This window comes from Mandrillus leucophaeus, unplaced genomic scaffold (genome assembly GCF_000951045.1).
Source record: "Mandrillus leucophaeus isolate KB7577 unplaced genomic scaffold, Mleu.le_1.0 Scaffold2, whole genome shotgun sequence".
NCBI lineage: Eukaryota > Metazoa > Chordata > Mammalia > Primates > Cercopithecidae > Mandrillus > Mandrillus leucophaeus.
The window spans coordinates 2,342,768-2,364,953 of NW_012102031.1; the positions used below are offsets into that span (position 1 = coordinate 2,342,768).

Sequence of the window (22,186 nt, forward strand, 5' to 3'; positions counted from 1 at the left end):
AGTATCAGATTAAAAAAAAATCAAAAGGGCAAAAGGAAAGGGGGGCAGGGCAGTGAAGTCTAAGGAGTGTATCAACCTAAATTTCCTTTACCACAGCCAAGGAGATGCAGTGAAGCAAATGACAGGATACATGAATGCAGCCTAAATTGCTTAGCCTCCTACCTATTCCTAGATGGAAGTTTAATCAAACCTAAACATGTGGGTCTGAATGAAGACAAGCTGGGGAAGATTTGGGAGGAGAATTGTGGCATCTCAAAGGCTAACTATGGGTCTGGAAGAATCACTTAGAGGAGGTGGCAATGATGATAAAAATCAACTCCAAGATGGAGCAGGAGCAAGGGCTGTGAGAATACATCCCAAGCCCTAAGTGGACTCAGAGATTAACCTAGTCACAAGGCATCCCCCTCAACTGGGAAGGACCAAATGCTACATGAAATGCTGATTCTTGTTCTTGTCAGAGCACAGCCATGCCTCCCCAGTGGTAGCTTTTCAACCTGGCAGGCCTTCGAAGGTCGGTGCAGGAATGAGCCATCTGCCTGGTCCACTGCCCGAGTGTATTCAGCACATACCTGAATGCCCTAGAGTAGCTTTATTCAGATCACCCCAAGGGAGTGGGCTTGCAGATCCTGACTTACGCCTTTAAGTCTGGTTAGTCCCAGGGTCCTGGGGTACCTTCTTCATCCCCACACTTGTTAGGCTGTCTCTTCAATATTATCATCAAGGCTTCTCCCACCAAGGCGTTTTCTTTGTAACTAATCTTACAGGACTGCAGTTTCAGATGGTTCCCCACCTGCAAGCCTAAACAGGAAATGATTCGATTACAGATATTAAGACTGCAACTTTCTTTGGCAAGAGTGTTTTGTAACTATGAGATTGCATCAAGCTCGGTTGAACATTTTATTCGATGAATCTAATTATTTACTAAAGAAAGTTCCAGGCTGGTGACTGGTCTCAACAAAAAACTACTGCTATATTACCTTCTTCTTGAATAGCTTGCTTCTTTTCTTTATTTTCTTCCTTCCACTCTAGGAGGAAAACTTGCTTCTTTTCTAACCACAAATCTGGCAGGAAAATATGCTCATGCATATTTCCATACTAAGCCATCTTTGTCTAAATAACTGTATTTGAATCTGACTTTCTATAAGAAGTTCAAAAACCTTACAACGGTTGGCTCATTACAAACACTTTAAGTTCACATTAAGAAGGGTACAGGTGCAGTGTGGCTCGCGCCTAAAATCCTAGCATTTTGGGAGGCTGAGGCTGGTGGATCACTTATCTCAGGAGTTCAAGAGCGGCCTGGGCAACATGGCGAAACTTCATCTCTACAAAAAAATCAGCTGGGCATGGTGGCACGTGCCTGTGGTCCCAGCTACTTGGGGAACTGAGGCGGGAGGATCACTTGAGCCCGGGGGTCAAGGCGGCGGTGAGCCGAGGTTGCATCACTGCAATCCAACCTGGGTGACAAAGCGAGACCCTGTCTCAAAAAACAAAAACAAAAAAGAAGGGTAGCGGGTGTACAAAAATAAATTCACTAGACAAGAGACTAACAAGAGTGTAAACTTCGTGTGTGTGTGTGTGTGTGTGTGTGTGTGTGTGTATCACACAGTTCACTTTCAGGCTAAATAACATCTAAGGACAGGATTTGTAGCTTTTACGCTCAGGCACTACATTAAGTTTAATTTTATGGATTTCATTCTTCCACGGAGAAGACAAATTTTGCTGTAGCCTTTATTAAATTTTATTTTTAAATCTTAATCTTTTTGAGTCAAATAGCTAAAATTTTATATCATTTAGGACGTAAGGGTGAGAAGTTTACTGTTTTTTTTTTTTTTGTTTACCCATAGAAAACTGTATACATAAACATTTGAATAAGCTTCAGATTATTTGTCTAATTATCTATCTATCTATAACCCAACCTGTATGGTCTAATTTCTAATCACCTTTCTATTCCCTAATCCTTCCCATAGAAAAGGGCCAGGTGCAGTGGCTCATGCTCAATCCCAGCAAAGCCTGTAATCCCAGCAGTTTGGGAGGTTGAGGCGAGTGGATCACTTGAGTCCAGGAGTTTGAGACCAGCCTGGGCAACATGCTGAAATGTCATCTGTACAAAAACAAACCCCCCAAAAGCAAAATTGGCCAAGCATGCTAGTGTGCGCCTGTAGTCCCAATTACTCAGAAGGCTGAGGTGGGAGGACCGATTACGGCTGGGAGGTCAAGGCTGCAGTGAGCCGTGATTGCACCACTGTGCTCCATCCTGGTGACAGAATGAGACCCTATCTTTTTTTTTTTTTTTTTTTGGGACAGAGTCTTGCTCTGTCCCCCAGGCTGGAGTGCAGTGGCTTGATCTCAGCTCACCGCAAGCTCTGCCTTCCGGGTTCACGCCATTCTCCTGCCTCAGTCTCGCAAGTAGCTGGAACTACACGCGCCCACCACCACGCCCGGCTAATTTTTTGTATTTTTAGTAGAGACGGGGTTTCACCATGTTAGCCAGGATGGTCTTGATCTCCTGACCTCGTGATCTGCCCACCTCGGCCTACCAAAGTGCTAGGATTACAGGCGTGAGCCACCGCGCCCAGCCGAGACCCTATCTTTAAAAAAACAAAACAAAACAAAAAATCACTTTAGGCCTGTCATAGTAGCTCACGCCTGTAATTCCGGTGATCCTGTGCCACTGCATTCCAGCCTGGGCAAGAGAGTGAGATCCTGTCTCTGTGTTTTATTTTGGGTTTTTTTTTTGAGACGGGCTCACTCTTGTTCAGGCTGGAGTGCAGTGGCACAGTGGTGGCTCACTGCAGTCTGGGTCAACAAGCACACACTACAGGCACACACAACCAGATGTTGTCTCCCTGTGTTGCCCAGGGTAGTCTGTGACTCCAAGTCTCAAGTGATTGTCCCACCTTGACCCCCCACAGTGCTGGGATCATAGACACAAGCCTCTGTCCCTGGCCTAATTTAATTTTAAGGAAAACCATTTTTTGTCTCTTTGGTTTGCCCTAGAATGACTACCCTATCTATTCTAAGTTTTGAATCTGTACAACAAAGTTGGGTGCAGAATGTCAGCGTCAGTGATACCAGCAGGGATTAGCAAATGAGATTCAAGGCTGCCCATATTTTCTCGGTGAATGGGCAGAACTAATACAATAAGGAAAATGCTGTTCTTGGTGCCTTTAACTTTGGATGGGAGTCTTCAGATGGCCCTACCTAAAAGTGCTAAAGGAAGCACATTCCCAGTTTGTCTCCACCCTGTTCAGGCATCTGGTGCAAGTGCATGCCGTGCCCAGATCTTACATGATGGAGTTGGTTGCACATTGCTTTATAGATCCTCAGGAAAGAGACTGATGACATTGAAGTAACTGGCACTTTGAGATCTGTTTGCCACGATTAGAGAAGGTCACATCAAGGGGTGAGGGAGAGGAGTAACTACCCAAAATGAGTGGTAAGCCTCAGATTTTTGAGGATGTGGGGAATAATTTTTATTTATTTAGAGTTATTAATATTTTTACTATGACTGTGGCATAAATGTAATATAGTAGAAAAAAAACCACAAACTTTGATATCAGGCCAACCTGTATTTGAGCTCTGGCTCTACCTCTTACTACCCATGCAGCTTCTTCATCTATGAGATAGTACGTATCTCAAATGACCATTGAGATGAAATGAGTCACTGTGGTAGTACATCTACCCAGTGACCACACAATGTAAGAGCTAAAGACATTAGATGCCTTGTTTCTTATATATTAGTTTTCTTCTCAAGGCAAGCCTTTTCTCAGTGCCTTTGCACTTGCAATTTCTTATGTCTGGAACACTCTCCAGATCATTTTTATGGTTTGTCATAGTATTTAGGTTTCTGTCCAAGAGTCATCTGTCTCTTCAAAAGGGCCTTCTCTGTGCACCCTATCTAAAATTACCACCACCCCGTCACTCTCTGTTCTCTTGTTCCACTGTATTTTTCTTCGCATAGTGTACTCCCTGAAATTATTATATGTACAACTTATTTATTATGTTTTCCCTACTAGAGCATATATTCTGTGAGGACAGGGACCTCATCTGTCCATGTTATTGTTTTATCACCTATAAATATTGACCTTATCTGTCCATGTTGTTTTATCACCTATAAGCATCACCTATACATATTAGTTCAATAAATGAATGAACAAACCGACTGACAATCTTCCTGGTGCCAGAAAAGAACCTGTGGCTGAATGCAGGAAGGAAGTTGTGCCAGGAAGCAAATGCTTTCTGCTTTTGTGGCGTGGATGTTCCCACACTGAGAGCCAGATAGGAAGTAGTCATGTGATGTCCTCTTACGTCCTTTTATACTTCTTCCTGTCTCTCTCTGGGAAGAGCCCCTTTGAATGACCTTTATTTAGTAGTTGTTATTTTTTGCCCTTTTGCCCAGGCTAGACTGCAGTGGCATAATCATGGCTCACTGCAGCCTCGACTCCTCAGCTTCCTGAGCAGCCAGGACTACAGGCAAAGGCTACCATGCCTGGCTAATTTTTTTTTTTAATTATTTTTTGTAGAAACAGGGGTCTCTCTACATTGCTCAGAAAAGTCTTGAACTCTGGCTAGGCATGGTGGCTCATGCCTGTAATCCCAGCACTTTGGGAGGCTGAGGCAGGCGGATCACGAGGTCAAGAGATCGAGACCATCCTGGCCAACATGGTGAAGCCCCACCTGTACTAAAAATACAAAAATTAGCTGGGCGTGATGGCGCACGCCTGTAGTCCCAGATATTTGGGAGGCTGAGGAAGGAGAATCGCTTGAACCGGGAGGCAGAGGTTGTAGTGAGTCGAGATCGTGCCCCTGCACTCCAGCCCGGTGACAGAGCGAGACTGTCTAAAATAAAAAAAGAAAAGAAAAGAAAAAGTCTTGAACTCCTGGGCATGATCCTCCCACCTTGGCCTCCCAAAGTGCAGGGATTACAGGTGTGAGCCATCATGCCCAGCCTGAATAACCTTTAAATGTGACCACCATTATCCTGTTAAAATCTCAATTCCTTTTGGAATTAGAACATAAGCAGTGTTTTCAGTCTCCAGAGTTCTATGTCATATACTCTACATGTTCCATACTATTCACTGAAATCACCTGAATTTTCCCCTAGTTAGTATGTAGGTCACTTTTTTCCCATCCATATCATGCTGATAACACTGTCAATATAGTGTCATTTTAAAACATAGAGGAGTGGGGTGCAGTGTTTCATCATGACTGTAATGACTGAGGCCAAGGCAGGAGGATAACTGGTAGGCCAGGAATTCAAGGCCAGCCTGGGCAACAATGTAGGATCCGTCTTGACAAAACATAAACAGACAAACATACAGAGAACTGGTGTGTTTTATGAGAAAAGAGAGTTGGTTGAAGATTCAGGCTGTACATTCAGACAGAGCTGGGTTCCAATTTCTGCTCTTTTACTTTATGACCTTGAGCAAGTTGCTTAATCGGTCTAAACCTCAATTTCCTCATCTACAAAATGGTATAAGAGTTCTATCGTCTGCATAGCTTTGTTGTGAGAATTAAGTAAGATGATGCGTGTTTTCACCGTTTTGTAAGTGTTACTACACAATATAGACACCTTTCATTTGCATATTTTAGTACCGTAAGTTAGATTTTTCATAAGTTGATTCTTGGAAAGTTACCTGGTTAGATGTATAAGTTGCCCAGGTTTACCAGCCCAGGAACGTACTTCATTAATCTAGAGCCTTCATTCCCGACAGTATTCAGATTAAATAGAAGATATCTATTATATTTTGGTATTATAGGTTAAGAGTATTCCTTATCAGAAATGTTTGGGACTACAAGTGTTTTGCATTTTGGATTTCGTCCAGATTTTGAAATATTTGCATTATGTATTTGCAGGTTGAACGTCCAAATCTGAAATCTGACATGTGCCATTGAGCATTTCCTGTGAGCATCATGTTGATTTACAGGAATCATTATAGGAATTGATAATTTCTTTCTCTCCAAGAGATGGCAGCATTTCAATTTGAAAAACCTGACGTTTGTTATGTTTCATAATTGATTCATCAATTTTCTCTAAAGGTAGAGGCAAATTCATGTTTTTTTAAAATTTATTTTATTTTTTAGGAGCAGAGGTTTAATAGGCAGAAGAAAGGGATCTGTCTCTCTCGAGAAAGAGGGGACTTTCGACAGGAAAGGTCGGCCAGCAGCAGAGGATGCCCCAGATTTTATAGTCAGGCATGAGGAGGCGGTGTCTGATTTACACAGGGCTCACAGATTGGTTTGATCAGGTGTGATGTTTACATACTGAGCAGGGAAGGCTGGTTGCCCCACCCTAATCTTGTTATACAAATGAATTATCCCCTTAGCTGGCGCCATCTTGTCTGCTTCTTACTGTACATGTGGCTGGCAGAGAAGGGAAGGTGGAGCCAGCATTTTGAACGTGACTAGGCCCAGGTCGTTCTTTCCTGCCAGCATTCACCTGTGCAAGCTCCCAGCTTGCTTATCTATTTCAGCAGCTCAACTTTACAGGCTGCTCTTTGTTAGAAAATGATTTGAGGCTGCTTTTCATTAAAAAGGAAAATCTTACTGAGGACTTCCATACCCTCACTATCTGCCTAAGTAATTTCTTCTTAACTCCTGTATTATTCACCCCTCTGGAATGGTAACCCTAACTGCTTTTAGAGAGTGTTGGACGACAACTCTTTCTGGCTCCTTCCTGCTGAAAAGGGGCATTGTGTGTGGAACAGCAGCTAGGGCTCCTCCTGGGGTCAACCTAAGGGTCCTCAGATGAAAGGTATGTCCATGCGTGGTTTGGTGTGCAGCACCATTTGGAATTTGCTGTCAGAACCATTCCGATGGATTGTAACACTGGTTTGCTTCTACCAGATGTTGCATTTCAATGAATATTGTACCTTGGTATCCCAGACGAGGTCCCTAATATGAAGCGGCTATGTTGTCTGGGGTAAATACTTGGGATTTGTCCTCTCACACCTAGAAAATTTAGGACATGGACACATACGAGGAGTTTAGGAGTGGAGGTTTCATAGGCAAAAGAAAGAGAAGGAAAGAGAAAGGAAAACAGCTTGCTCTCTAGTGAGAGAGAGGGGACTTCCAAGAGGAAAAGGCCCTCCATGGGTTTTTAAACTAAACTTTATTTGGAATGATTTTACACTTACAAGAAAGTTACACAGATAGTACGGAGAGTTCCTGCGTATCCTTGATCCAGTTGCCCCTAGTGTTAGCATCTTACGTAACTATGGTACATTTGTCAAAACTGAGAGATGAACGTTAGTACATTACTATTAAGTAAACTCCAAACTTCTTTTGGATTTCATTTGTTTTCTCACTAATGTCGTTTTTCAGTTCCCAGATCCAATCTAGGATACCACATTGCATTTAATCATAAGGCTTGTGGATGGTTGGTCAATAGAATCTCAAGGAGAATTTACCTTCCTTTCTTCACCTCCACTTCCTCCTTCTTGTCTTAACTTTGGATCTGAATCTCAAGAATTTCAGCAGCTCCTTTCTCTGGCAAAAGATAAATGGACCTTTCTGGATCCTTTAACAACTACTTTGGTATTGATAGCTTAGAATTTCAGGAGCATGCTTTTTGAATACTCAACTGTATATTTGATTTTAATAATGAATGAGTACTGATTCTTCTGCCTCTCTCTCAGGCTTGCTCTTTATAATTACCAGAGACTGCTTCACTGGCTACATGTTCCTAATCTGCCTTCCAAAGAAAAATAGTTCCCTTTCCTTTTTTTTCCCCTTTCCTTTTTTCCCCCCTTTCCTTTTTCTTTCCTTTCCTTCCTCTCCTTCCCCTTTCCTTTACCCTTCCTTTGATCTCTCTGCATCGCCCACCCCCGACCCCCACCAAGAACAACTTGGGATGTGATTTAAATAAGGGTGGTTTGATATAAAATCATGTTACCTTGCAGAATAAATTACCTTGTTGGAGGTGTGGTACCAGATTACTTGCAGTTCTTACTTTGTCCTAGAGAAAATCTGATGTAAAAGCCTCTAATGAAACATTTGTAATCTGTATTATAATTTTACAACTCACTTTTCTTGTACATTGTGGTCTTTTGAGTTTCAAAGGGTATATGGATTAGTTTTCAAAATTGTATTACAGTGATAAAATTGAGGAAAAAAGAGATAGTTACTTGATTAGGTAGCAACAGAGATAGGATTGGGACCTCTGTGTTCTGATTCTTTCTCTGGTGTCCTTTGGTCTCCCCTTAGAGGTCATCTCTGTTTTTTTTTTTTCAAGACCGAGTCTCACTCTGTCGCCCAGGTTGGAGAGCAGTGGCGTGATCTTGGCTCACTGCAACCCCTGCCTCCTGAGTTCAAGCTGTTCTCCTGCCTCAACCTCCTAAGTAGCTGGGATTACAAGTGCCCGCCACCATGCCCAGCTATTTTTTTTTGTATTTTTAGTAGAGGCAGGGTTTCACCGTGTTGGCCAGGCTGACCTCGACCTCCTGACCTCAAATGATCCACCTGCCTTGGCCTCTGAAAGTGCTGGGATTACAGGCATGAGCCACTGCGCCTGGCCAGAGGTCATTTCTGGAGGTGTGTTGCATTTATTTGGAACTTATAAAATATTTATAAAACCAACCCCACATTCAGTGCTGTGTAACCCTTTACCCAGAAGTCAGTTGAGTTGACAGTAAACCCTTTCTGGTTAAGGATAGGGCTAATTAAAAAATACATTGGGCCTTTGCAATGCTTTTGTTTATATTAAAAACAAGCCGGCAGGTGCAGAGGCTCACGCCTGTAATCCCAGCACTTAGGGAGGCCGAGGCGGGCAGATCACAAGGTCAGGAGATCGAGACCGTCCTGGCTAACACAGCGAAACCCCATCTCTACTAAAAATACAAAAAATTAGCCAGGCGTAGTGGCAGGCGCCTGTAGTCCCAGCTACCCGGGAGGCTGAGGCAGGAGAATGGTGTGAACCCGGGATGCGGAGCTTGCAGTCAGCGGAGATCTCGCCACCGCACTCCAGCCTGGGTGACAGAGCAGGACTCCGTCTCAAACAAACAAACAAAAAACAAACAAAAAAAAACAAGCCACAGGTATGTTTTTGGTGCAGTGTACACTGTGCTTACCCATTCGGGCTGGTTTCACAAGTTGAAGGAAGAAAATTATCACGAAAAGGACAAGAGAAACTTAGTGTTTAGGCTGGACGCAGTGGCTCACATTTGTACTCCCAGCACTTTGGGAGGCCAGGGTGGGTGGATCATTTAAGCCCAGGAGTTCAAGACTAGCCTGGGCAACAGGTGAAACCCTGTCTGTACAAAAAATTAGCCAGGTGTGGTGGTGCGTGCTTGTGGTCCCAGCTACTCGAGAAGCTGAGGCATGAAGATCAATCACTTGAGCCCGGGAAGTCGAGGCTGTAGTGAGCCAAGATTGCACCACTGCTCTCCAGCCTGGGTGACAGAGCAAGATCCTATTTCAAAAACCAAAAAAGAAAAGAAACTTAATGTTTAGAAAGCTTAAGAACATTATATGTTAAGAAGCAGGAGAGGAAACAATTCCATTGGATGCTGTAGGACAGGGTAGGGCTCAAGAACCAGAAAGCAAGAGAGGTAATGAAACCAAGTTAGGGAACACAGAGACATTTCTCTTCTCTTTCATATCTTTTAGGCTATATCAGGACAGACTTATGGGCACATTCAATAAGTAGGGGCCCAGAGGAGTATTACTTTTGGGGAATGTTATCAGGAAATAGCTTGAAACTTTAATACCAACTGATCATGAACATAAAATACTTTCAAGACCACCCCCGTTTTTTTTTTTTTCCTGAGATGGAGTCTCGCTCTGCCCAGGCTGGAGTGCAGTGGCGCGATCTCAGCTCACTGCAAGCTCCGCCTCCCTGGTTCACACTATTGTCCTGCCTCAGCCTCCCAAGTAGCTGGGACTAAAGGCACCCGCCACCATGCCCGGCTGATTTTTTGTATCTAGTACCTAGCACAGGACCTAACAAACTAGTATTATGTTGGTGCAAAAGTAATTGTAGCTTTTGCCATTAAAAGCAATGACAAAAACATCAATTACTTTTGCACCAACCTATAGTTGTTTAGTAAATATTTGTTAGGTGAGTGAATTGAGAAGATCTCTCTCCACACCCTGATTCCCAATCCTTATATTGGTGGTGATGCTGGAAAGTAACCCAGGTAGCAGAACTTGAGTAGCACCTGCTTCTGGAGACACCCTTCACCTGCTTTTAATCATGCATTCTAGCAACGAAGCTGGTGAGTGTTCAGAACAGCCTTCGGTTCTAATTGATAGGCCATGTGGTTTTACAATTTGGATGTCACTAAATGATTTTTGAGGCATATAGGATAAATAGAATGTAAAATACACCAATAAAATAGGTATAATTCACTGTTGCAAAGATGAGTATTCTAATTATCTGCATGCTGAGCTTCACCTAAGGCTAGCACCCAACCTGTTCCTTCTCTGACCTTCCTGGTAAAACACATTCCCCAGTTTGAAGCTAGAAGTATTGGTGTCTGATGCTGAATTAAGTTGCATTTGCTTATTTTTTCTGGAACCTGGTGCCTGAAAATTAGAGAAAAAATATACCAATTATTAGCAGGTCAAGCTTTAGGAATTTATAGGAGGCTATGAACTTAGAGTAAGGAAATACTATCCGAAACTACTTTTCACAGTTAATATTGGCTGGGTACAGTGGCTCACACCTGTAATCCCAGCACTTTGGGAGGCTGAGGTGGGAGGATTGCTTGAGCCCAGGAATTCGAGACCAGTCTGGGCAACAGTGAGACCTTGTCTCTACAAACAAAAAATTTAAAAATTAGCTGGGTGTGGTAGTACAAGTCTATAATCCCAGCTATTCAGGCGGCTGAGGTGGGAGGATTGTTTGAGCCTGGTGGGTCAAGGCTGTGGTGAGCCATGATCATACCACTGCACTTCAGCCTGGACAACAGAGTGAGAACCTGTCTCAAAAAAAAAAACAAAAAAAACAAAAAAAACCCAGTTAATATTTATTAGTAAATGTACTACACTGTATATAAACAAGAACTTGGAAGATATACAGCATCATATCACATGCATTAAATTTAGATAGAAAACTCACAGAAGTACATCTAGAGATACCAGATTTTATCTCTTTATTGGGTTGTTCTTTAGCCATTCTCTTCCCGTTGACAAACCTTTAGTGGTAGTCTACAAATATATTTTATGGAAGGAGTGTGTTGGAAAATAAAATTTCTCTCCTGTTGTAAACTTTTAAACAAATAATAATTTTTAACTAGCCAGAGCTTGGGGGTCCATTTTCACTGCTCTTTGTCCTCTGCTCCAGGAAGCTACGTGTGAATTTGTTGTGGTCTCTGTTGCCCTTGTCCTGCAGGTCCTAGGACGTCCGTAACTAAGATGCCAGGACACCATGGAAGCTGGGAAATGTGTTGATAATTTGTGACAGTGGATATCCCTGGTCTGTATCCTGTTCTCTAGATGTCTGAGTTTAATGCTAAACTTCATGAGATGGGACTTGACACCTCCTAGAAGTGTTCACATATGATTGTTTATTAAATTATTCGTTTGGTGAAAAGGAATTTGAGAAAAAAAAGAAAAATTATTTGTTATTCTTGTTTCAATGTGAAAAATATTAAAAATGATCATGGAAATAACAACATGTTTATTGTCAAAAAATTTTAACTTAAAAACTGAATCGTTGTTCAAAACACAGCAAAAGATGATGTGCCTTAAAACAGTATCAGAGGAAAGGCTACTTACTGGTTATTAGTTGGATTAAACCTGCTTTGCACTATTTACTTGCCATGATCTATCATTGGCATCACAAACATGGGTGGAGCATATTTAATTTCTCCATATGAAGTAAGCTTAAATTAGGCCAAAGTAGCATTACATAGGGTAGCTCTTGACATGGCATTGCATTAGAATTATCTGCTAAGCTTCTTAAAGAGATGAGGTCTAGGCCCCATTCCAGACCAATTAAAAACCTTCCCAGATGATTTCATTGTGAAGGGTAAGGGTTGAGAATCACTGGAATGAGAAAAGGATTACAAGGATAAGGATACAGAATATTTGGTTCCAGTCCTGGCTTCATTTCCTAGTATTTTGTTGAGGAATTTTGTGTCTATATTAATAAGGCATATTCATCTGTAGTTTTGTTTTGATGTTTTTCTCTGGCTTTGGAATCAGAGAATAATACTAGCTTCATAAAATGAGCTGGGGAAGTGTTTTCTCCTCTGTTTCCTGGAAGAGTTTTTGAATGATTGGTATTAATTATTTTTATTTTTTAATTTATTTTTTTGAGACAGGGTTTTGCTCTGGCACCCAGGCTGGAGTGCAGTGATGTGGTCTCAACTCACCACAGCCTCGACCTCCCAGGTTCAGGCGATCTTCCTGTCTCAGCCTCCTGAGTAGTTTGTACAACAGGCACTTGCCACCATGCCTGGCTCATTTTTGTAGAGACAGTTTCGCCATGTTGCCCAGGCTGGTCTCAAACTCCTGAGCTCAAGCAGGCCCACCTACCTGGGCCTCCCAAAGTGCTGGGATTACAAGCATGAGCCACCATGCCCAGCTAAGTATTTGGAGAAATATATCAGCGAAGCCTTCTGGACCTGGGCTTTTCTTTGTGGGAAGATTACTATTTCAATCTCTTTACTTGTTACACATCTATTCGGATGTTCTATTTCTTTCTTGAGTCAGTTTCAGTAATTTATGCCTTCCTAGGAATTTGACCATTGCATTTCTTTTTCTTTTTCTTTTTCTTTTTTTGAGATGGAGTCTTGCTCTGTCACTCATGCTGGAGTGCAGTGGCATAATCTCAGCTCACTGCAACCTCCACCTCCCAGGTTCAAGTGATTCTTCTGCCTCAGCCTCCCAAGTAGCTGGAATTACAGGCTCGTGCCACCACATCTAGCTAATTCTTGTTTTGTTTTGTTTTGTTTTTAAATAGAAATGGGGCTTTGTCATGTTGGCCAGGCTGGTCTTGAACTCCTGACCTCAGGTGATCCACCTGCCTTTGCTTCCCAAAGTGCTGGGATCACAGGCATGAGCTACCACACCTGGCCTCCTTTTGCGTTTCTGATTTTTGTATATATTTTCTGTTTTTTTTCTTGGTAGTTAGGTAAATATTTATCAATTTTGTTGTTCTTTTCAAACAACAGACTTTTATGCCTATTGATTTTCTCTGTTGTTTTTCTGTTTTTTGTTGTTTGTTGTTTTTTGTTTTTGAGACGGAGTCTCGCTCTTTCGCCCAGGCTGGAGTGCAGTGGCGCGATCTCAGCTCACTGCAACCTCCGCCTCCTGGGTTCAAGTGATTCTCCTGCCTCAGCCTTCCGAGTAGCTAGGACTACAGGTGCCTGCTGCCACACCCGTCTAATTTTTGTATTTTTAGTAGAGACGGGGTTTCACCATATTGGCCAGGCTGGTCTCAAACTCCTGACCTCAGGTGAACAGCCCGCCTTGGCGTCCCAAAGTGCTGGGATTACAGGTGTGAGCTACCGCACCTGGCCTATTTTTCTGTTTTGTATATCATTGCTTACCACTTTAATTTCCTTTCTTCTACTTACCATGGTTTAGTTTGCGCTTTTTCTAGTTTCCTTTTTTAAAATTAACTGAATTTTATATTCATCTAGTTTCTTAAGGTAAAGGCTTACAGCATGTATTCCAGATCTTTCTTCTTTTCCAGTGTAGGCTGTGAATTTTCTAATATAAACCTATGAATTTCCCTCTAAGCACTGTTTGGCTATATTCCAGAAATTTTGATAAATTGTTTAGTTCAAAGTACTTTCTAATTTCTCTCATTCTCTTTTGACCCATTGGTTATGAATTTCCCAAATTTTTTTCTGTTTTTTGTTATTTCTCTCTCTCTCTCTCTCTCTCTATATATATATACACACACACATATATATGTGTTGTGTGTGTGTGTGTATATATATGTGTGTGTGTGTATATAGATATATATATATTTTTGAGATGGAGTCTTGCTGTGTCACCCAGGCTGGAATGCAGTAGCACAATCTCGGCTCACTGCAACCTCTACCTCCTGGGTTCAAGCGATTCTCCTTCCTCAGCCTCCTGAGTAGCTGGGATTATAGGCACCCACTACCATGGTCTGCTAATTTGTGTATTTTTAGTGGAGATGGGGTTTTACCATGTTGGCCAGGCTGGTCTTGAACTCCTGACCTCAGGTGATCCACCTGTCTTGGTCTCCCAAAGTGCTGGGATTACAGGCGTGAGCCACCATGCCCAGCCATATATTCTTTATATACATAATATTTATAGAGATGGGGGTCTTGCTATTTTTGCTACCAGGTTGGTCTCTGACTCCTGACCTCAAGTGATTTTCCTATTTTAGCCTCCCAAAGACCTGGGGTTATAGGTGTGAGCCACCATACCTGGCCTGTTTTTGATTTCTAATTTAATTCCATTGTGGTCAAAGAATGATTTTAATCCTTTAAAATGGACTGAAACTTGTTTTATTGCTTGGTATATGTTCTGACCTGGGGAGTGTTCCATGTGTGCTTGAAAAAAGTGTATATTCTGCCATTGTTAGATGGAGTGTTCTATATGTTTGTTAATTCTATTTGGTTGATGGTGTAGTTCAAGTCCTGTGTATCTGTATTAGTCTGTTTTGGGTTGCTACAAAGGGGTACTTGAGGCTGGTTAATTTATAAAGAAAAGAGGTTTATTTGGCTCGTGGTTTTGCAGGCTGTGCAAGCATGGCACCAGCAGCTGCTCAGCTTCTAGAGAGGCCTCAGGAAGCTTTTATCATGAAGGAAGGCAGAGGGGGAGCAGGAGTGTCACATGGCGAGAGACGGAGCTGGAGAGATCCCATGCTCTTTTAAACAAGTTTCATGAATGCGCATGAACTAAAAGAGTGAGAACTCATTATTCGCAGGTAGGGCACCAGGCCACTCCCAGCGGATCTGCTGCCGTGACCCAGACTCCTCCTGCTAGGCCCTGCATCCAACACTGGGGATCATATCTCAGCATGAGGTTTGGAGGGGGCATACATTTGAACTGTTTCAGTATCCTTACTAATTTCTACCTAGTTGTTCTATTGTTGAGAGTGAGGTAGATTGTGATTTTTAGAGGAGATAAACTCAAATACTCCTTATTCAAAATTAGTTAAATAAGCACCATGCAATTTATTAAAATGTAGAAATGCTCTAGTATTAGTTGTACCTTACAAATGCCAGAAATGACATCTATTAATTTAGTTTCTAATATGTTGGGGCTATTTTAATATTTTTAGTGTAAAGGTCGTTGTTAATTCTCATGAAAACTGATGCTTTCAAACTTGGCTCCAACCAGAGCAGTCTTTCAGTCGATTGTTTCTGGGTAGCAATTTCCCCCTGAAGTATGACAGCCTCCAGAGTTGGAAGCCAAATATCTGAGTGGGGTAAGAGAAAAGATTTTTGAGAAGTCTTGTCTGCTTTTTGCTCTCCTCAAGCATATAAATCTCATTAATTTTCAAATGCAGCACTGTTTTGGCTGGCTTATAATTTCTAGTCCAGGAACATTTCCCTTACTCATCAACAAGTTTGTTTTGGAGCCTTTTCTAACATAAACATTCTGAAAAGCGGTGGCCAAGTTTATTGCCATTTGATTAGAAGTTTCATGAGAAAAAGACTTGTCAGTATTCCTGAGTTACGGTCCAGTTAATGAAATGTCCAGTTAATGAAGTATGAGAATCTTCCTTGAGAAGACTTAACTGAGCAAAGGATGCTGTGGAGGGAGGGGTCTTGTTTTTTTGCTGTCCTGTCCTTCTCATACTAACCCCACCTTCCTATTCTTTTCTACTTCCTCATAATTTATATGTTATCTTCTGATTGTAGAAGCCTTGGTGGAATCAATACATGTATAAGGTAGGAACGGCTACCAACTGCATGTTTCCTTTCCAGTGAAATCCGGGACAAATGACCAGTGGAAGAGCTGGGCATGAGAACCCCGCTTCTTATTCCTTTCTTGTTCCAGTCCTGATTGACCCAACTGTTTGATGTGTTCATTTCTTGGGTATTACCCCTTGAATCCTATCAACATGCTTCCATGGTCTTACACGACAGAGATATATTAAGGTCACTCCTTGGCTTTTCCTTCACCCCTAAAGTAGCTATTCAAATAGCAATTGATGCTTTTGTTTGAGGCAGGTAAAAAACTTGATTATTTCCATGGAGAGTGGAGAACCTAGGGTTTTTCATTTTATGGTTGTGTTTCTTTTCTTTTTATTCCATTCTTTTTAGCAGGCAACTCAGTTGATTCACCACCCATCAGCTCTAAAGACATCCGTTCATCTATATTTAGGTTGTTTACACAGACCCATTTAGAAACATGATATATTAGATTTGTGGAAATCAGTTAACAGTAAAGTATTAAAGGCTTATGCTTGTATACAAATAAATATTTTTGTTTAGTCTTTACTGGCTTGGGGAATGATGAGCAGATCTAAGTAGTGATATACAATGACAAAGAGAGATGTCAAAATTCCTACTCTCCTAAATCTCCATAGGCTTGTACGGTCTGTGAAAATCATCATTTGTTTCAGATATTTCTTGTTGAGGGTGGATGTGCATTAAATTTATGGCCTCTGAAATTTATTCCTGATTTTGGTAACTTTGGCAGTGAACACAGAATGTATGGCTCTGTGGTATTTACTGAAAGGGGGTTATTAAATAATTGCTTCTAAAATGAATAATCCAAAGGTCTGGAAATGTAAAGTCATTTTATTTATAATGCTTAGAATTAAGAGGAATTAATAGACCAAGGAAACAGAAACTTCATATAAACAGCTGTTTCTTTGTAGTTGAAAGTCTCCGACGATGGATCATTTTAAGTCTACACAGATGAACATAAAGCAGATAAATTATAAAACAAAATGAATTATAGGTTGACTGCCATAATTCTGAGTTTACTGCTTCAGTCTTTTTTCCCCTTCTTTGTAATCATTGAAGGTTATGCAGTGCATAAAACAACACATATCTAAATCAGGTTATTGCAGTACCCAAGATAATTCTGTTATTTGAGTGGGGAACTTTTGTCAGATGTCAGATAAACACAAAGTTCAAAGTTAACTCCTAGGAGGGACAAGATGGAATTTTCAGATAACTGAACTTTAATTTCATTTAGTTTTAGAGGTGGAAAAGGTTTATTATATAAACTTTCCTCTTTGTACTAGAGCTGTATATGTGTGTGTATAAATATATATACATGCATAATATATACACGTGTGTATATATGCGTATGTATATTTAAGTTGAATATGTCTTTACTGTAGTTTCCACAGAAAACTTGAATCATAAATTTATTAAATGTGTTAGCTTTCATAAATTTAAATTTTTGCATTCATGAAGCAAGAAGTTTTTCAATCAAGAAGTTTATATAATATCCCTTTGCCCCTCTTTATATATGGTTTACTTAAGAAGGCTAGTGGTTAATATTTCAAAATAGTTCTTGGATAATAGCCATAGCTTATGTTAGTTATTGTTTCTTTGAAGTATTCAGACTTACTAAATTGCATTGTTCCCTTATTCTCTGAAATAAAATTAATTTGTTACATTTAATCATTTTCTAATAGCTCATTTTACACTGGGCTTTAGAAACACTCTAAAAGATGACAATTATTTGCCCTTTTATGCCTCTTACATTTTATCCTGCTTGGCTGTCTTTTCTTTCTGATAGAGAGGCACATTGCCTATGATCAGGTGCCTCCACTCTAGAGTCACGGAAATGTGGTTATGAATCCCAATTCCAGCACCTTTGAGCTGTGTGACAAAAGGCAAACTTTTAAATATCTGATTCTTAGTTTCCTCATCTGTAAAATTGAGATAATAACTGTAGTATCCTCACAGGGCTTTTTAAAAGGATTAAAAAAAAGGATTAAAAAAGTTAAAAGCATGACAGTCACTTAACACAGGGCCTGACACATAGTAGCACACTCAATTATTTTTTGTGTTTTATTAATGCAATTATTGTTGCTGATCTATGGTTATAATTTTTTTTCTGAAATCAACTTCCTAGAGTAAATTTGTTTTACTGAAGTTGATCACCTGAATTCCTTTGACCCTGTTGAACCATCCATTTTACTTAGCCCCTTTTTCTGTCTCACCAGAGAATAAACCCAGGTGATCACACTCCACTCCTATTATCACAGTAGAGCAGGCTTTCAGAAGATCCTAGAGAGGCAAAGTAAGGCCCAGGTTTTGGAATCAGAATCCCTGTCTCCAAATCCTGTTCTACCTCTTATTAGTGGGATAACCTTAGGTGTATTACTTAAACCTGCTGGGCCTCACTTTGCTTCTCTGTAAAATAGGATTAGTAATACCTATCTTGGCCTGGCACAGTGGCTTGCACCTGTAATCTCAGCACTTTGGGAGGCTGAGATGGACAGATCACTTGAGCCCAGGAGTTCAAGACCAGCCTGGGCAACATGGTGAAACCCCGTATCTACCAAAAAAATTAAAAAATTAGCCGGGCGTGGTGGCACGCACCTATAGTTCCAGCTGCTCCAGAGGCTGAGGTGGGAGGATCCCTTGAACCAGGGATATCAAGGCCTTGGTGAGCCGAGATTGGGCCACTGCACTCCAGCCTGAGTGACAGAGTGAGACCTTGTCTCAAAAAAACAAAACACCAAAATGTATCTTCATATGGTTGTTATGAAGATTAAATAAGTTAAAATGTAAAAGAATGTAAAACAGTGTCTGGCAGAGAGTACTTGCATCATAAATGTCAGCTATTATTGTAACTCCTGCTGTTTTTATCTAGTTAGTTCTCCAAGGCTTTGTTCTTAACAGTGTTAATTTGTCAAATAATAATAGCCTCTTGGTTCAGTTTCTCAGACTGTTTGTAACATCCTTTTGAGATCCAGTTCAGTACAAGAAACAATTATTGAATGCCTACTATGTATTAAGTGCTATGAGGGACATATATCAGTAAGGCATATTCTCTTCTCTCCAGGAACTTATAAACTGGTAGGAGAGGTAAGATATTGAAGGGCTACTATTACACAAGGCAAAATATTATACTTTTTCGTAACACATGAAAGGTAGCTCACAGGAGGCCTATAGTAACTCTGAATGCTGTGGAGTGAGTCAGGAAGTTCAGATGAACAGGGTAGGGATTTCCAGGTGAAGTGAATAAAAGAGGTAGGAAAAAACTCATGGTACTTGAGGAAGAGTAACTGGCCAGCCTTGATTAAGATGACTTAAAATGGGAGAGAGACAATACAGGCAAGGACACAGCCAGGGAGCTACGACTGCAGCATGGGAAAACATGGCAGGGTAAAATTGATAAGAGAGGAGTGTGAGTGTGAGGAGGTAGAGTTGAAGTTGGCCTAGACATTTAAAAAAATACTGGGAAAAATAGTGATATCATTAAAGAAGTAAGGATGGGAAGTGGATTGGGTTTTTGGGAGGAAAACAAGTTTGGGTTTGGATCTACTGAATTTGAGATGTAGGCAGGAGTATGGTTATGGTTCTGCCATTCTTGGATGCCTCCCTAAAAACTGCTCTGGGGATAGAAAAGGCAGATATTAAGATGATTCCCAGTAGATTCTGGTTCCTCTCAGATGTGACTTGGAAGGCCCCTACACTTGAAGACAATTATGTAAGGAGACTTTCCTTGGCCCGTGGGATCCTCCTAACCCTCCTTCTCTGAACATTTTCTTTTTTTTTGTTTTATTTTTTGACATGGAGTCTTGCTCTGTCACCCAGGCTGGAGTGAAGTGGTGTGATCTCAGCTCACTGCAACCACTGCAGTTTCTCATTTAGTCTCTGAATGACAGCTGTGCCGTTGTCATTCTGCCTAGTTTGTAGTTGTAACACCTTTTAGGTTTAACTGGCTTTTGAAAGAAAGATAGTTGATTTTTTTTTTCCTGAGACAGCGTCTCACTCTTGCCCAGGCTGGAGTGAGAGAGAATAGCGTGATCTCGGCTCACTGCAACCTCCGCCTCCCAGGTTCAAGCAGTTCTCCTGCCTCAGCCTCCTGAGTAGCTGGGATTACAGGCGCCCACCACACCTGGCTAATTTTTGTATTTTTAGTATAGATGGGGTTTCACCGTCTTGGCCAGTTTGGTCTCGAACTCCTGACCTTGTGATCTGCCCGCCTTGGCCTTCCAAAGTGCTGGGATTATAGGCGTGAGCCATCGCGCCTGGCCGATAGTTGATTTTTAACTTTAAAAATCTCTCTATTAAGTTGTTTCATTAAGCAGTATTGCCAGAGTGAAAATAAGAGAAACACCCATCAGTCTCCCCTAGCCCGGATGTGCTTTGAGTCATCTAGCTTGATTGTTTCACCTCAACAGAAAAGGCTGTAAGTGAAGAGAAAGAAGAAAAACAGAGGCATATTAATGGTAAAATATTTTGTAGGCTAGAAAAAGGCATTGCTTGGTGAAATGGCTATAATTTTTAGATGCAAAAGAAAAAGTTTATGAGTAGTACTTCCTGATCTATGTGAGTAGTACTTTCATTCACTATACTTATGGTGGTAAACATTTGTTAAGCGTAGAACCTCTGGAGAGCTTTTTCTGCTGGATGATGGTCCTCGTTATGATATTTTGAGTTTGGAATAGGTGTTTTTTAGTTTTAGGAGGAGGAGTCAGTGTTGTGGAGGTTTTGAGTAAAAGGCAAGACTCTGGTGCTTTGTGGATTGTTATCGCCCTGCAAGACCCTTCGCAACTTCCTCTCACCGCCCACAGCAGAATACGGAAACTCTGCTGTATCAGGCCACTTCTGCAATTACAGACAGTTGCACTTCAAGGGGACCCTTCTTTCACACTACATCCTTCTGTTTTTAGACTTTTTTTGCATTTGAAAATGTGTTTTTTGAGGTGGAATACCCAACTGACCTCTCATCTCTCCTGTCTTTCTGCTGCCCTGCAGTGCTACAGTTGAAACTCCAGCAGCGCCGGACCCGGGAAGAACTGGTGAGCCAAGGGATCATGCCGCGTAAGTGCCTCTCTCTCAGCATTTGGTAGATTGCTTTTAGGACATGGCTGTGTTTACTGAGTATGCCGTGGGAAGCATCTAACATAAAACAAGGATGATGGGTTTTATTTTCCACTCTTTTCTTTCTCATGACTTTCCAAGTTTAGAGCTCAATCACTAAATAGTTAACTAATTGATCAAATTCAGGGAAACAAACTGGGTTTAAAGGGTCAAACCTGGTTTAAATTAGGTGTAAAGGGTGCCATTGAATTTTCCTTTACTTTGGAATTGCACCTCTAAAAGAGTTTTCACTCTGTTATACTTCCTTTTATAGGAGAGGGGCAGATCTTGAGCTGGGGTATTGTGAGGAAGAACCACTTCTTGCATATGCTTTGCCTTCATGTTCTGGTTCTTAGGAAGAGAAACCTCTTTTCTGGTATTTTGAATCAACCACAGTTTTATGCAGAGTGAGATCCTGAGATACTCTAAGGCTGGCCTGGGTGTGAGCATGGCTGAGTAGAGTCGTTGATGGCGCTATCACAGCACTGGGCTCAGTGGGTGCAGAAGTCCGTCCCTTAGGGGAAAAAAGAAACCAAACCTTGCAATCTGTTAGAAGTAAGGAAATTTGCCTTTAATACCAACAACATTATAAACAGAGTTGAAACTGGAGCTGGTGAGGTTTTGATCTTTCTGACATTTCTTTTTTAAATCATCAGCAGAGAACATAGGCTCTCCCTCTTTTCTGTTTGTGTGTTATCACTACTTGGATACACCTAAGTCAAAAAACAGTCATACAACTTCTGGCTTCATGGTGGGAGAACTGATGGTTTTCACTTTAACTCGTTATCTGCTGGCTGACTGCTACCATATTTTCCTAGCTGTCATTCATTCATTCATTCATTCAAAATCTTTGAGTACCTAATATATGCCAGTTGATACAGCAAGATAAATCCGGCTCTTGCTCGCAAGTGATTTATATTTAGAAGGGCAAGACTAGTAAGACAAGAAATTTCAGAGCAGGGATCACCTTGAAGTGCAGCTGGTGAGTTCAGAGCATGGTAAGTACTATCAAGTCAATTAACTGATTGGTGCATTAATAAGTAATAGGAATAAGATGGGGTCACTTTGAATAAGATGTTCAAGAAAAGCCTCACTGAAGAGGAAAGATGAGCTGAGATCTAAAGGATCAGATGAAACTGGCCATTCAGAAAGCAGGAAGAGGGCTCAGAAGAAAAAGCAAGTGTTTGGGCCTGGTGCAGGCAAGAAGTTGGTGTATTTGGAGATCATCAAGTAAGCCAGTGGGGCTGGGG

General features: G+C 41.3%; 1 protein-coding gene across 3 annotated transcripts in view; it reads left to right on the forward strand.

Annotated features, from left to right (window-relative positions):
* MKL1 (megakaryoblastic leukemia (translocation) 1) overlaps positions 1–22,186 on the forward strand; it is a 188,867-nt gene that overhangs the window by 116,272 nt on the left and 50,409 nt on the right. For all 3 annotated transcript variants that reach the window (XM_011978805.1, XM_011978806.1, XM_011978807.1), the window contains one exon: positions 20,832–20,897. In XM_011978805.1, coding sequence (XP_011834195.1) covers positions 20,832–20,897 — 66 coding nt within the window. The remainder of the gene's footprint in view (positions 1–20,831; positions 20,898–22,186) is intronic.